At 39.1% G+C, this 14,040-nt stretch overlaps 1 protein-coding gene across 1 annotated transcript; it reads left to right on the top strand.

Annotated features, from left to right (window-relative positions):
- Positions 1–3,837: 3,837 nt before the first annotated feature.
- On the top strand, positions 3,838–10,355 carry LOC144629953 (TNF receptor-associated factor 2-like). Its single transcript, XM_078488211.1, has 6 exons — positions 3,838–4,070; positions 4,321–4,372; positions 4,663–4,773; positions 6,384–6,551; positions 6,900–7,899; positions 9,223–10,355. The coding sequence occupies exons 1-5, from the start codon at positions 3,925–3,927 to the stop codon at positions 7,896–7,898; spliced, it is 1,476 nt and encodes a 491-aa protein (XP_078344337.1). The 5' UTR covers positions 3,838–3,924; the 3' UTR covers position 7,899; positions 9,223–10,355.
- Positions 10,356–14,040: the final 3,685 nt, after the last annotated feature.

The following is a 14,040-nucleotide window of genomic DNA, read 5'->3' as shown; positions in this document are numbered from 1 at the left end:
AATCGGCTGTGACACCGGCCGTAGTTGATTTGGCTTTGATGTGGACGCTGGTTTTTCTCACATTAATTGAGCCTGTCATTTTTGACCAATCAGAGTGCTGCGTTCGTGGACGAACGCGCCGGATTTAAAATTCAATGGCGTGCGTGCAGGCTCTCAATTTTAATCTTTGTTATGAAGTTGCCAATATTACGTTGCGAGTTTGCGAATCAAATTGCAAACTTCAATACAAATTTCCCAACTTCGGCCCGACTGAACTTTCTAAGTTTGGCAGTTGAAGAAAAACAAGACATGTTGCTCGAAAGTCATGGCGATTTCTGAAAGTTCTTGGTTGTGTCAACGTCCTTGACAAGTTCTAAAATCGTCGAGTTCAGAAATCGCCATGACTTTCGAGCAACATGTCTTGTTTTTCTTCAACTGCCAAACTTGGAAAGTTCAGTTGGGCCGAAGTTGGGAAATTTGTATCGAAGCTCACAATTTGATTCGCAAACTCGCAACTTATTTTGCAACTTCGTAACAAACTTTCCAATTTCCCAACGAACTTCACAAAGCGGGCGTCAAAAGTAATGACAACATTATTCTTCAAATCTGCTTTGTGCAAATGTTATCTAATAAGTATGTTATTTTTACTACGGTCAACGAACGTACGCTCGAATAAGATGAATAACTAGTTAGTGTTGGGCCTTTTGCTCACGGCATGTGCGTAGCAGGCGAGCGCAGGGTCCCCTGGGCGAGCGTAACGAACAACGGAAAGATTTCCGCACAGGACCCTACATTAATTATGTATGCAACTATTTCATACTATCACTATACATAAACAGCAATCATGAAAAGTACGAATCAGTCAGAATATTGTATGCATAATTAACCTCTTCTATTGTTTGTACTTGCGACTTTCTTGACAGTAACAGCTAATTAGTGCCACGCGTAAGATTACTTTCGTTCGCGCGTGCAGACTTAAGAGTCGATTTACAACTTTTTAAACTAAGATGTTTAACAGTCTGACTTCTAAAGCAATCAGAGTAACACAATTGCCTCATGTCTTTATAAAAAAATTCTTTTCGTAGGTAGCACCGCTAAGCTATGCGCGATGCGAGATCATCCGTTCTCGGCCCCAGGCCTTGTGTCTTCTTCCTAGTCCATACTATTACGCGTGACCAGCGAGTATATAAAAATCCCCGATCGCAACCTTAAGAAATACGCTCTACTAAAGATGAAGTCTTCAAATTCGAGAAAAAAAAGTGTAGGCGAATCGACTTTTGTGTAGGCGAAACAACTCAGGTCGTGTAGGCGAATCGACTTCACTGTAGGCGAATCAACCTGTAGGCGAAACTACTTGTAGGCGAAACGACTGACATTCCCCTACAACTACCAGAATTCTTTGCGTATTTTTACGTCATAGCGGTCACAGCCTGCTTCCAGGCAACAGCAGGCAGGAGGAGTGAGACTTGTCTCCTCTTTCTTCTCTTACCGGCCTTCGGCCGGCTAAATCAGTTAAAAAAGCGCTTAAAACGGCCCGCGCAGGCGAAAAAATACAACACATGAGTCGATAAACATTTCATTAGTTTAGCTATTTTTTTTCTAAAGGTTTATTTCAGTAGCCCTTATAGATTTCAAAATTTCTTTTGTTCGTCTCATGTCAACAACAATAATTAACCACGAACACATAGGGTGATCTGCCTGTGACTGTGAGTGAAGAATGACTACTGCGTGGGAGGCTACACAACATTGAACCGACGATATAACTTTAGTCTTTACTGCTAACCAATCAAAAGCATGGATAGTAAAATGCTACTCGCTCATATATTGGCGCGTTTATACTGTCAAAATTCAACTTCACAAATCGAAAGTCATCTTTCCAAATCGATCACCATTACTCCAATTCAATCAACAAACCTTTTCTAAATCGAATGACATTTTCTCATAACAGATGGGTTAATTCGATCAGATACTTTTCAAATCGATCACGATACCCAAGATGCTTTGCTGGTAAGGTTACCCTATTCGGAGAAACGGTTGAATGACGGAGCGGTAGCGGCGGAATGGTGGAATGGCGGAATGGCGGAATATTCTAAAACGCGGAATGACGGAATATCCTAAATCACGGAATAACGGAATATTCTAGAACGCGGAATTGTGAAACATTAAAAAAAGAGGCAACAACAACGACAAAAACAAACAAACAAAAGTATAATTATAACCGCTAACTTTCTCAGACGGCGATTTATAATAAGGCTAAGAATTTCAGCTACCTTAATTTAACTCGTGGATATACGTTGCCGTCACAGAAAAAACAACTTGTTTACAGCGGCTGCTAGCCGTAGAAAACCAGTAAACAGTAAATAAATCTAATATAACGAAGTGTTCTTTATTAATCTTCTTAATCCTCCGATACTCGAGTGATTGAATGAGGATTTCGAGTGAGGATTTTTTACCGAATTCTCGTTCCGCTCGAGACAATGAAAAAAACAAACAAACACAAGGGCCTGAAATTTACTGAGTTCGCACTGAGAAATTAAAAAAGGAAACCTGAAACAAGGGGGTTTCCAAATGGTCACCCATTCAAATACTAACCCCGCTCAATATGGCTTAACTTTGGCGATCAGATGAGAACCGCTACTTTCCATGTGGTATTAGAAAGAGCGCGTAAATCAGTATAAATCCAGTTATACATCAGGTATTTCTGTTCTTTATTTGCATGATCTTGTAACTCTTTGCTTTGCTTTGTCTGGGACTGCTACCATAAGCGTGAAGGAAAGCACTGGTTCTCTTCTGATCGCCAAAGTTAAGCCCTGTTGGGCGGGGTTAGTATTTGGATGGGTGACCATCTGGAAACCCCCTTGTTGTGGGTTTCCTTTTTTAATTTCTCAGTGCGAACTCAGTAAATTTCAGGCCCTTTCGTTTTTTTCTTTTTTCTAATTGCTTTGTTAGCGTACTCGGCTTTATACGTTTCATTGTCTTGAGCGGGACGAGAATTCGGTAAGTTAACGAAATCCTCACTCGATCCGGCTCGAGTATCCTACCTCGAAATCCCGGCTCGAGATCCTTCGTTATATGGGATATATTTATTGTTTAATGGTTTTCTACGGTTGGCAGCCGCTGTAAACAAGTGGGTTGTAAACCTGAAATTGTGAGCCTTATTATAAATCGCCGTCTGTGAAAGTTAGCAGTTATAATTTTACTTTTATTTTCTTGTTTGCGTCTTTTGTTGTAATGTCTCGCAATTCCGCGTCATTCCGCCATTCCGTTCCATCATTCCTCCGCATAAGGTCATCCTACCAGCAAAGCATCATGGTATAGTGATCGATTTAGAAGGTGTCTGATCAATTTGAAAAGTAGATTTTTATAGTCTATGTGAAGGATGTAATTTGCTCGATTTAGAAGGAAGCTGGTCAATTTGAAAAGCATCCGATCGAATGAACCCATCTGTTATGAGAAAATGTCATTCGATTTAGAAAAGGTTTGTTGATTGAATTGGAGTAATGGTGATCGATTTGAAAAGATGACTTTCGATTTGTGATGTTGAATTTTGACAGTATAAACGCGCCCGCTCTGAAAACGCGCAGGGGGAATACCCTATCCCATAGTTCCTCTGCAGCTTGACGTAGTATAAAAAGCAGCGAGGCCACGCAATTGTGTACACCGACAATAGGCCGTTTTACGGATATCGACTTTGCCCCCTTTGCATCCTATAATATATATTTTTTCTTTTATTATGGTAATTGCAGAATTATCACAATAAAAGAATAAATCATTTCAATGAGCATTATAGGATGCGAAGGGGGCAAAACCATTATGGCCGCCGTATCCGTAAAACGGCCTATGGTGGAGTTTGCCACTGCGGATACTTTTGTTTGATCTCATTCTCCTTCATCTGACGCAGTCTGACGGGACAGGGACTGTTTCCTAGACAGGTTTTCACCTAAAATGCCTGGTTATCGGTTAGATAATGTGGACAAGAACAACTTGGATACAAAGTACTTTTGCATCCGTTGCGAGTTACTTCTAAGAGATGCTATTCAGACTGACTGTGGCCATTTCTACTGTGAGTCATGTCTTGAACAGTGCTTCAAGTGAGTACAAATACTTTTATATATGAAACCCCAGCTCTAGAAGATTTCTTATTCGTGACGATTAAGACCCTACTAGCAGTGTTCTCTTTGATCTTTACTTGATAGGAAAGAAAATGTGTGTAAAGTAAAAATGCGGCTGCATGTTTCCTACGCCACATATGCAAATATGTACGGTGTTCGAAATAAAAACCGATATAAAGTGAATTTATAATTAACGAACGGTGGTCCATGTTTTTGTTGCTTGTGACAGGAATTCCACAACTCCTTTCTGTTGTGCAGTCGATGGGAATGTTCTGCATCAGGTAAAGCTTAATTTGTGAGCGCCTCTTTGCTGGTCTTTGCTGCTCTTTGTGATTATTTTAATCTTTTAAAGCTTTATATATCTGTGTATGGAGGATGGCTGCATCGTGACTAGGATCAAACTATAGTTTTGACTGTGCTTGTTTCTATAAAAGTTTTCTTGTTTATATCCATGTAAGCTTATGCTTGAATTATTTTGTTCCAGAAAATATTTCCCTTTCTCCCATGGACAAAGTGACATGTGCAACTAAATTAATTCAACAGTATTAAACCAATGTTTTGACCTTCACAGAACAAGATGTTTCAAGATAGATTAATGCAACGTGAAATTCTTGGGTTGATGGTATCCTGTCCCTTTCTAGATGAAGGATGCATCTGGACTGGGGATGTACAGCATCTTGAGGTACCGGGTAATTTTTGTCCTTTTAGCAAAGCCATTCCTGAGTTCTCTGTTCATAGAACTAATTTTTTAAAATTAGGCTATTTTTGCTTTTGCTTGAAATTCTGGAGAGGGGGGGGGGGGGGTTGTCAGTGAAATTACATTTCAGGGTAGTCAAGTTGCAAATTACTTTCTAAACTGGTCCTTATTCACCTACCAGGAAATTTTTTACATGAAAAGATGGCAGCTTAGGTTTTTGATACACAATCATAATATATTACATTTTAAATAGGTTTTCTTCCTCCAAAAGCAAACTAAAAGCCAGCACGTTTATAGAAATCCTCCATGTTGTTCCGTGGATGCGACCATCATTACTTATTACCAGTCCACCAATTAAACGCTTTTCATTTAAACACATGATAATGTCAATATGGCAATTCACCTTTGACAAGTTCCTAAATTGGGTGACATATTGGGTAACATATGTTACTAGATTTTGAAGTCAACAAAAAATTTCTCTTCGGCATTTCAGTAGTCAACATGGCTAGTAAGTGAGAGAATTTCACTAACCAACACTGAAAATCTGCTAGTATTTGGCTAGTTGCCTACCTCCAAGGGCAAGCCCTGGACACTTAATCATATCTGGTAAAAGTATTTGTTTCTCTTTGTGGATTTTTCTGATTTAAGCAGGGAGAAGATGGTTACCTCAAAAATTTACCTTCATCATGAATTTTATATGGTTTAACCCTCAGTAGTTAAATTATTGTTGTCTACTTGGATTTTTTAACTCAGTGATTGAACAGGGAGTTTTTTAATGACTTTTCACAATTTGCAGGCATTTCAGAAGCATCTTCTTTTTGAGATGGACCCTATGTTTCTTGTCACATTTATGACATTCACCCATATTAGAGTGAATTCGTGTAACCCGTTTTTTAAATGCTAATGAGCCGCAAAATATTCCAATGTTTGAGTACAATAAAACAATACACGAATGGTCAGAAAACCTCAAAGAAATCAGTTTAATTGTTTTACAGAAAATAAACAAGAAGTGCTTTCTCCTTCTTTGAACAATTTCAACATGTTCAACTCCCTTTGCTATAAACCTATAGCGAAATAAAAAGGAAGTTGGTTCAAAACACACAGAATTTAATCTTTTCTCGTTGTTGTTTTTCAGAAGACGGCAAACAAATTTGCCAAGAAAACGTGCACAGCTATTTTCCTGCTCATTAAACCTTTTGTTTGCGAAACAAAAGCTGTTTGCCATCGTGGTTTGCTAGAGCTCCCCAAAATGAATTGCGCACGCAGAATTGTGTTACAGTCAAGTTTAATTTTTGTTTCCCTTAACGCGATTTTGAATATAAAATGTTTATCTTAAATCGCAAAACAAATCAAGGCATGACGAACATTGATTCCTGTTATCTGTTTCGGTTTTTACATGTTGATAAAACTTGACGATTTGTCCGTAATTTTCTGTTTTCCTGTACAGCTCATTAGAATATTACACATCATATTAGCATATGAAAAACGGGTTATACGAATTCACTCTATTGAGTATATTGTTACTCCAAGTCAGAGTCAAGTAGTGAGTGAATGACTTTGAAAGTTTTTGATCAACACATTTTTTTTCTTCACAGGACCATACAGCCCTGTGTGAATTCCTGAAAGTCCCTTGTGTGTATGATGAGGCCTGTGGGGTGCTGGTTAAAAGAGGTGATCTTGCTGATCATTTGAGAATGGAATGCAGATGTAGACCAGAGAAATGTAGATTCTGTGACAAGGAAATAAATTACAATGCGATGAAGGTAATATTTTGCTAAAAAGTAACTTGTATCTTAGAAAGTGTGACAATCATGCAGTCACTTTAGGAGCAGTAACTATTATTTGTGCTTCATTATATTAATTTACTTTAAGATATTATATCCTGAGATTGGTCGTTGCCAAAATAATACTAGTGTGCTGTCAGTCTGATCATGTCCAAAATAGTGACACACCCACAGTGAGGTGAAACCTTTTTTGGGATTGGGGTAAAGAAAACTAAATTGACTGACACGTAGCCAGGTAAGAAACTAGAAATCTAAATAGTATACAATGTATAGACTGGAAAAGCAGTTTGATTAACTTATTAATTTCAGATTCTTAATTATACGCAGGAACATCTGCGATTAGAACACAATTATCTCCATTACGAGATGGATAACCTCCGAGATGTGGTAGATGATGTTCTTCATGTACAGGATAATCTCAGAGATGAGCAATTTTCTCTCCGAGATAGGCTTCAGGATGCAGTGGGAGAGCTGCAAGAGTACCTAGTTGGGCATGGGCAACTACAAAATAGACAAGAAGACCTACAAAATGCTATTCGGGTGCTCCAAGAGTCTCTCGCAGAGATAACCAGGTCACGTGATGAACAGAAGATTGAAGGCGAACTTTTATACGATAAGGTGGCCAACCTTGAGGACAAGCTGAACAGAGCTTTATCAAGGCGCGATGGGGCACCAATAAATGGGATCGCTGAACGCACACTGGCTCTTGGAAGTCGAGAATCGGGTGACGTTGAAAGGCAAGCCGAAAATACCCAGGGGACAGCCAGGAGGATGGAAAGACGGGTCGAGTTCGTGGAGGACACACTGGCTCTTAGCAGTGTAAACCTGCCTGATTCAGAGGAGAACCTAAGACAGCAAGATGTTCCAAATTTGGATGGTGTGTTACTGTGGAAGATTTCTGATTATGTTCATAAAAGAAACGAGGCAGTTACTGGGCAGCAGTCGTCCTTCTACAGCCCGTGTTTCTACACCAGCCACTATGGATACAAGATGTGCGCACGCATCTACTTGAATGGGGACGGCATTGGCAAAGGAACACACATCTCGATCTTCTTTGTTGTCATGCGAGGTCAGTATGACGCGTTACTGCGCTGGCCATTCCGACAGAAAGTCACCTTCATGTTACTGGATCAGGATAACGTGGAACACGTCATCAATGCCTTCAGACCTGATCCGAGCAGCTCCTCCTTTCAAAGACCAAGACGAGAAACCAACATCGCCAGTGGGTGCCCCATGTTTTGCTCCTTGACTGAACTGAGTAATCATGCGTATGTTCGGGATGACACGATGTTCCTTAAGATCATAGTGGATACTTCTGATTTATAAGGTTAGCTAGGTTTTTTATTTTTAGCATTAATTGCATCGGCATGCAGTACACAAGTGATATGTATAACAAACTTGTAACATGACGGGATGACTGATAAAAGCCTGAGCAAGTCTTTCACCAAGTCGCCCTCTATAGGTGAGGGTTGCAAGCCAAAAAGCATCGCAAAGCGACAACAAGTAAAGTACCTGACATATGTAAATTGTGTGTCAAAGGATTTTGAGAAAGTCTAGTATTGATCTAGCTCTCTGTGGCTTCAAAAGGCCTGGTTCACACTAGGGGAGAGTTCATTTAAAATGGAAAGCTGAGGCGGGTATGAAGATGTTGAGGGGGCCCCCTGAAAATTTTGGGGGTATGTTTGGGGGACACTGAAAAATATTGAGATCACAAGGTGGGGCACAAATTTTTTTTCTTGATATGGACACTATATTTTTCCTTATAAATAAGAACAAGTGAGTTTACTTCCATATAAACACAAACATTCTTTTTTTCGGTTTCATTAACCGTAAAAAACATCCTCCTTTTTGCTGTTGTCATCTTTTTTGTCATCGTAATCGTCTCCTCATCCTCCTCGTCCTCCTTGTCCTCCTCCTCGCCCTCCTCGTCCTCCTTCTTCTTCTTCTTCTTCTTCTTCTTCTTCACAATCATCATCTACTTCTTGTTGTTGTTCTCTTTGTTTATTGATAGAATCATCCTTGGCCCATTTGGGGTTGGGGGGGGGGGGGTAAAAAATTTTAGTTATGCACACTGGTGGGGGCTCAAAAAATTTAATGAAAACATGATGTGAAGGGGGGTCTTGAGTTTTTCAGGTAAATGACACTACATCTTCATATCCCCCCTTTCCATTTAACTGAACTTTCCCTAGCTACATACAGAAAAGTCAAGCAAGCGCAAAAAAAGACTTAAGGTTGATGTTTTATGTCACCAGTGTAAACAAAACAACATAATAACATAGTAAGAACATAAGAAATTAAGCATGACGTTATATCCATGTTGTTATGTCGTTATCTCGCTAATTTAGTTGAACCAGGCTTAACTCGGTAGATTTAAGTCGGAATCAAACGAGAAGGATAGTTTGATCGCCAACTAACATATCCTGTCGTGGACTCTTGTTTGCCTTTATCAAATATGAATCTATTTAACAGCGCATTAGAATTCCCAGATTCTAAAGATGGGAACAAACTATTCCATTGGTCCACAATCCCTAACTTATTTCTTTTTGCCAATGTGCAATATTGTACAACTTCGTGACTTTTAGGCCTTGGTTCATTCAAACACAAACCACAAACATTTTTAAAGTTGCAAAACCTCTGTTTTGTTTTTCAGTCAGACAAAAGAGGGCGTCAGATATCCAAAAGAGAAGCTCAAACCAGTGTGAAAGCTGATCTTTGACGTAGAGATTTGATTGCCCACAGCAAGGACACGAGAACTATCATATTACGTAAATGACACTGGGAACAGTATAATCTCATACTTATTGTATTTTATCGGTAGCAATATATCATGGCAATGAAGAAGGTTTTAAGAAAAGAATTTATTAATATTGATAGTGTTGTATTCTTGTAGATAGTGTTCACCTTTCAAATCACTTTCTTTCACTTTACTTTACTGCTGCCAAAGAACTTCAACCACTGTCTTAAATGAAGCAGAAAATTAACGTTAGTTCTAGTCTTTTCTCATTTTTTTTTCTGGAAACAACATTGAATTTGGGAGTGGTAACAGTTCCCATTTTAGCTCTGTTGTTTGTAAATATAAAAGTTAATTGAAAGTGATAATCACCTTTTTTTAGCAGACAGACTCAACAGTTTTGCAAACCACTGTTTAAACATGCAAGGTTTCATGCAAGGTTAATTATGTAAAAAAAAAATTCATTTTATCCATTTTCACCCTCCAAAAAGTGTATGCAAGGGTCATTTATACAAGCAACCAACTGTGCCCTTTACCTACTTTACGCCTCGGGGCTTGGCGAAGCGATTGAAGTTCAGCTAGCTTAGGACCGGGGACGGTACAACTTTGCCACGGTACATGCGACAAGCTTAACAAACCTACGGCACAATTGTTTGGTCTATATAACATCAAGCCTACACCTCGCTTGCAACTGTAGGACACGAAAATGCCGCAGGATCGTGAAACTGTTTTGAAATTCTGTGACAATCGTAGCCCCAGAAAATGTTCAGTGGTGAAAGTTACATGCGATTTTTGCATGACGCAAGCAATATGTGCTACAGATGTCTTTTGTGACAAAGTTGTACCCCTGTAGCTTCCCCTAAAATGTAAAGAATCCGCGAGATTCGAGTTGTCAGAGTTAGAGTTTCGAGTTCGAGTTTCAAAATAGACATTTAAAGATCCAATGTCAAAGAAATTATTTTTTATTGTTACTTCCTAGAGGAGAAGAGGACCACAAGTAGTTGCAAAACTATTATGTGTCACCCTCATTAAATAAAGTTTTGATTGATTGATTGATTGAATCAGCACTATCTTTAGTGACTAAAGTTTTACCTACAAATTAAAGCTCACTCTGCTACTCTCAGTCTATACTAATCAGAATACTAATCTGGCAAACAGAAATAGTGACTCTACACTTAAACACGAAGTCGAAACTCTGACTCATGGAATTAAGATCATTCCAGTCAAGTGACTCATGCATGGGATGTTTTACTGTATACCACTTATAAGGAATTGCATGACTTTGAATATAGGCACATCAAGCTTATGTTGTGAACGTTATAATATAAAAATAGAAACCTAGTTTAAAACTGAGCAAAAAATAAGCAAGGGTGTTTTACTGTAGGTATTATTTAAACGGTTTTGTATTGTACATTCTACTCTAAGGGTTTGTACTGAACATATGTTCTGCAGAAAACAGGAGGGTACCTACGCAGTAAAGAAACTATGTTCTGCTGTAGGAGGTAGAAATGTACGTCAAATAACAGGATCATTGTCGTCAATGTGTGGTCATAATTCATAAGCAGAGCAAAAGCAGTTCTGTTTTTTATGCAACAGACGATTTTCAAATAATAAACTTTGCAAAAAACAAAAAAACAAACACGTAATCATTGTTTTTCCTATTGCTAAACGAGATCACACTTTCGCATTATTGCGTTGCAGTTTTTTCCGGGCTGTCAAGGGTACGGAGAAATTAAATGTCTCCGCTGAAGTTTTCAGTAACATGCAAACTCTGAAGTTCAAAACCCATCTAACAATTGCGTTTTTCTCTGATGTCAATCCTAATTATGGCAACACCAAATGAATCTTAAAAAACAGAAACAGATCTAGAAAATGGATGAATATCCACCAGTCACAACTGACAGACACGACCTGAACCAGTTGAAGCAAATATTCTGTTTCCTGATGAGAGGTCTGCTTAGATGATTGACAGCAGCAAAAAACGTAAACTGTTCATTGAGCTGATCAAGTTTGCATGTTTATTGAAAGGCACAATTATAATGATTTTTGTTGTGATAACATTTTGTTCAAGAAATTTGCTAAAAAAAAAAACTAAAAAAGAATGAAAGATATTAAGGGGTTCTGTTCTAACAACAGGTTGCTGACACCTTTATCTGCTGGCAAGCTGTGATATTTTTCTTATCAGGTCTAGGTGTTTTTCCTATTTGAGTGATTTTGGACTACCGTAAAATTCCGGTTATAAGCCCCCCCGCTTATAAGCCCCCCCCCCGGTTATAGGCCCATCAACCTGGAAACAAAAAAAATACATCCGGTTATAAGCCCTACTCTACCCGATGACAGTACTGAACAGGGTTAAATGTTGCTTTTTTGTGTGTTTTTAACTTAAAAACGTATTTCGATCAACACTCTCTAGGCTTGTTTCGAAACGTTTTTTTCCTTCCGCTTATAAGCCCTCCCGAATATAAGCCCCTCCGCTTATAAGCCCATCCAAAACCCCTTACGAAGTTGTATAAGCCCAGGGCTTATAACCGGAATTCTACGGTATGTTGTTTAAGGTTTACTGCTGTTCAGAAAATGAAAATTAATAAAAACGAAACAACTTTCCCTCACTCACTGCAAACAAGATGATCTTCCCAAATGGTCCAAATCACCATTAATCCAAGATTATATACTGAATTTTTTTAATTTCCAGATTTAGAATTTTAGAAAGAGAAATAAAAACTTCAATTAACTTTTAATCCTGGATAAGCCTTGATCAACTTTTAAACAACCTGGCCCAGATGTAAGTTATGTAATGATAAATCAGATAAATTAATATTACTATGAGCCTGAGGTTGTCTATGAGCAAATAGTCAACAAGGCACAGCCAAGTTGACTATCGCTCATAGAAAACTTGGGCTTGTAGTCGTTTTAGTAGACATTTTTAAACGACTGCATTCCAAAACCTACAATTTTACATACTTTTAAGCCAAAAATGAAGAACAATTATCTTTAAAATTAATAAGCAACGAGTGCACCATCAAGTTCTATCAGCAGATTTGCAAATTTTTCAATAGAACGCGACTGATTTCCTGCTAAAAGCAAAATAGAAAATGATGCTCAAGAGAACCACTCAGATTCAAAGATTTCCAAAAGAACTTGGTTGAGTTTCTTCTAAATTAACATACTAAAATGCATGTTTTTGGTTTATTTGGTTTTCTGTAAAATGACATTGCACTTGGCATTCATCATAGTATCAGGCTTTTTACCAGATGGGTGGTCCCAGGGTCCTGTGGATGCTTAACATTTGGTACAGATATGTAAAATTATGCTCCCCAAGATAACCTAGCCTTAATCAAGCAGGCTCTCTTTAATTTGGGGACAATGCGCGCGCGGCAAAGCTGCCGGTGAGTTTGGGTGAGCAAAGCGAGCTGCTGATGAGTGGGTGGTGGTAAACGTTTTTTTCCGTTTGCCAGACTGGAAAATTACCATTAAATTACTGCTCAAAAGGTAGTCTTGTTTTCCTGGTTAAATGGCCTGATTTTTCTTTTGTGTTCTAATTACATGTCCTCGATTTCTTAACCAGTCAGGGTCTCAAAGGGGGGGGGGGGGGGAGGGTCCCTGGAGCCCTGGAGCCCTGAAATTTCTCCTTTGGAGCCCAGAGCCCGCTCATTTTACTGACTGGAGCCCTGTTCTTTTTTTGGCTGTGGAGCCCGAAACCCAAAGAAATTTTCTGCGGATCCCAGAGCCCAGCGTTTTGAAATTTGATCATTCGCGATCCCAGATTGCGTTTCTTGCATTTTGTTTGTTTGTAAATGAGCCATTCGTCCTGCGTATAACACAAGAAGATTCCCCCATTCGGAAACTGTGGTCCCTTTGTGTGTCTATGAATTGCGATCGTAGTACTAAATTTCATTACGCCAAAACTTGTAGCCACCTTTTGGAAACCATGATTTAAGGTCAGATACTTCTTGAATTCCGCGATTGATGTAGCCGTTCGCTCACGTTTTAACATTACACTCCAACAATGGCAGGCCTTGTCTGCCCCTAGTTTATATAAACAGACGGTTGCATCAAGCAGATCAGCTTCTTTTAACCCGCTTGATGCACTCATCTCGGATTTAAACAAAACAACAGCAAGCCGAAGTTCATCTTAGCTTGGACCAAAGATACACCCCTCTGTAACAGACCTGGTGACACCTGATTTTCCACCAGGTTTTCAACCAAAATCGACCAGGGAAGTAAAAAATCCACCAGGTTGATTACTTACTTTTTGTATGCAATAAACTTAGCGGGGTAATCGTGCACAATTTTCCGCACCGATGTCGCCTAACGGCTGTAGATGACACCGTCGTTTTTTCGCATTGTACGTAAACAACTGAAGTAATATACTCTTTGTATCCTGCTCTTAGACGGAGAAAAGTGGCAAAGGAAAAACAGAATCGAAAAAAGGCATCGGACTTAATTTCTCTTATAACAAGTCCTTTTAGGCTTTCGCGTTATACGGCAAACGGGCCGTTTTGCGATCCCCGAGCGTTCTTTGTATCGAACAGTGCATTACAGCCACTAGATCCGCAATGGGTCAAATTTAGCAAATCATTGTCACAATGAGCCAATGAGTATAATCATACTATTGACACTGTCAGTTTGCACTTGGACTTGAAGCAGTCGTGTTATATTCCTGAAATCCTCTGAAATTCTCGCACGTTTTTGTCCATCAGAGATCATACACGGCACGCAATGCATGCAGAAGCGATG

This window comes from Oculina patagonica, chromosome 11 (assembly GCF_052425735.1).
Source record: "Oculina patagonica isolate OP01 chromosome 11, crgOcupat, whole genome shotgun sequence".
Lineage (NCBI taxonomy): Eukaryota > Metazoa > Cnidaria > Anthozoa > Scleractinia > Oculinidae > Oculina > Oculina patagonica.
The sequence above is the reverse complement of the archived record's forward strand: the minus strand, read 5'-3'. Positions and strand labels throughout refer to the sequence as shown.

Coding starts and splice junctions, on each gene's coding strand:
- LOC144629953 (XM_078488211.1), top strand. CDS start 3,925: ATGCCTGGTTATCGGTTAGATAATGTGGACAAGAACAACTTGGATACA. Junction 4,071..4,320: donor TGTCTTGAACAGTGCTTCAA/GTGAGTACAAAT, acceptor TGCTTGTGACAG/GAATTCCACAACTCCTTTCT. Junction 4,373..4,662: donor ATGGGAATGTTCTGCATCAG/GTAAAGCTTAAT, acceptor TGACCTTCACAG/AACAAGATGTTTCAAGATAG.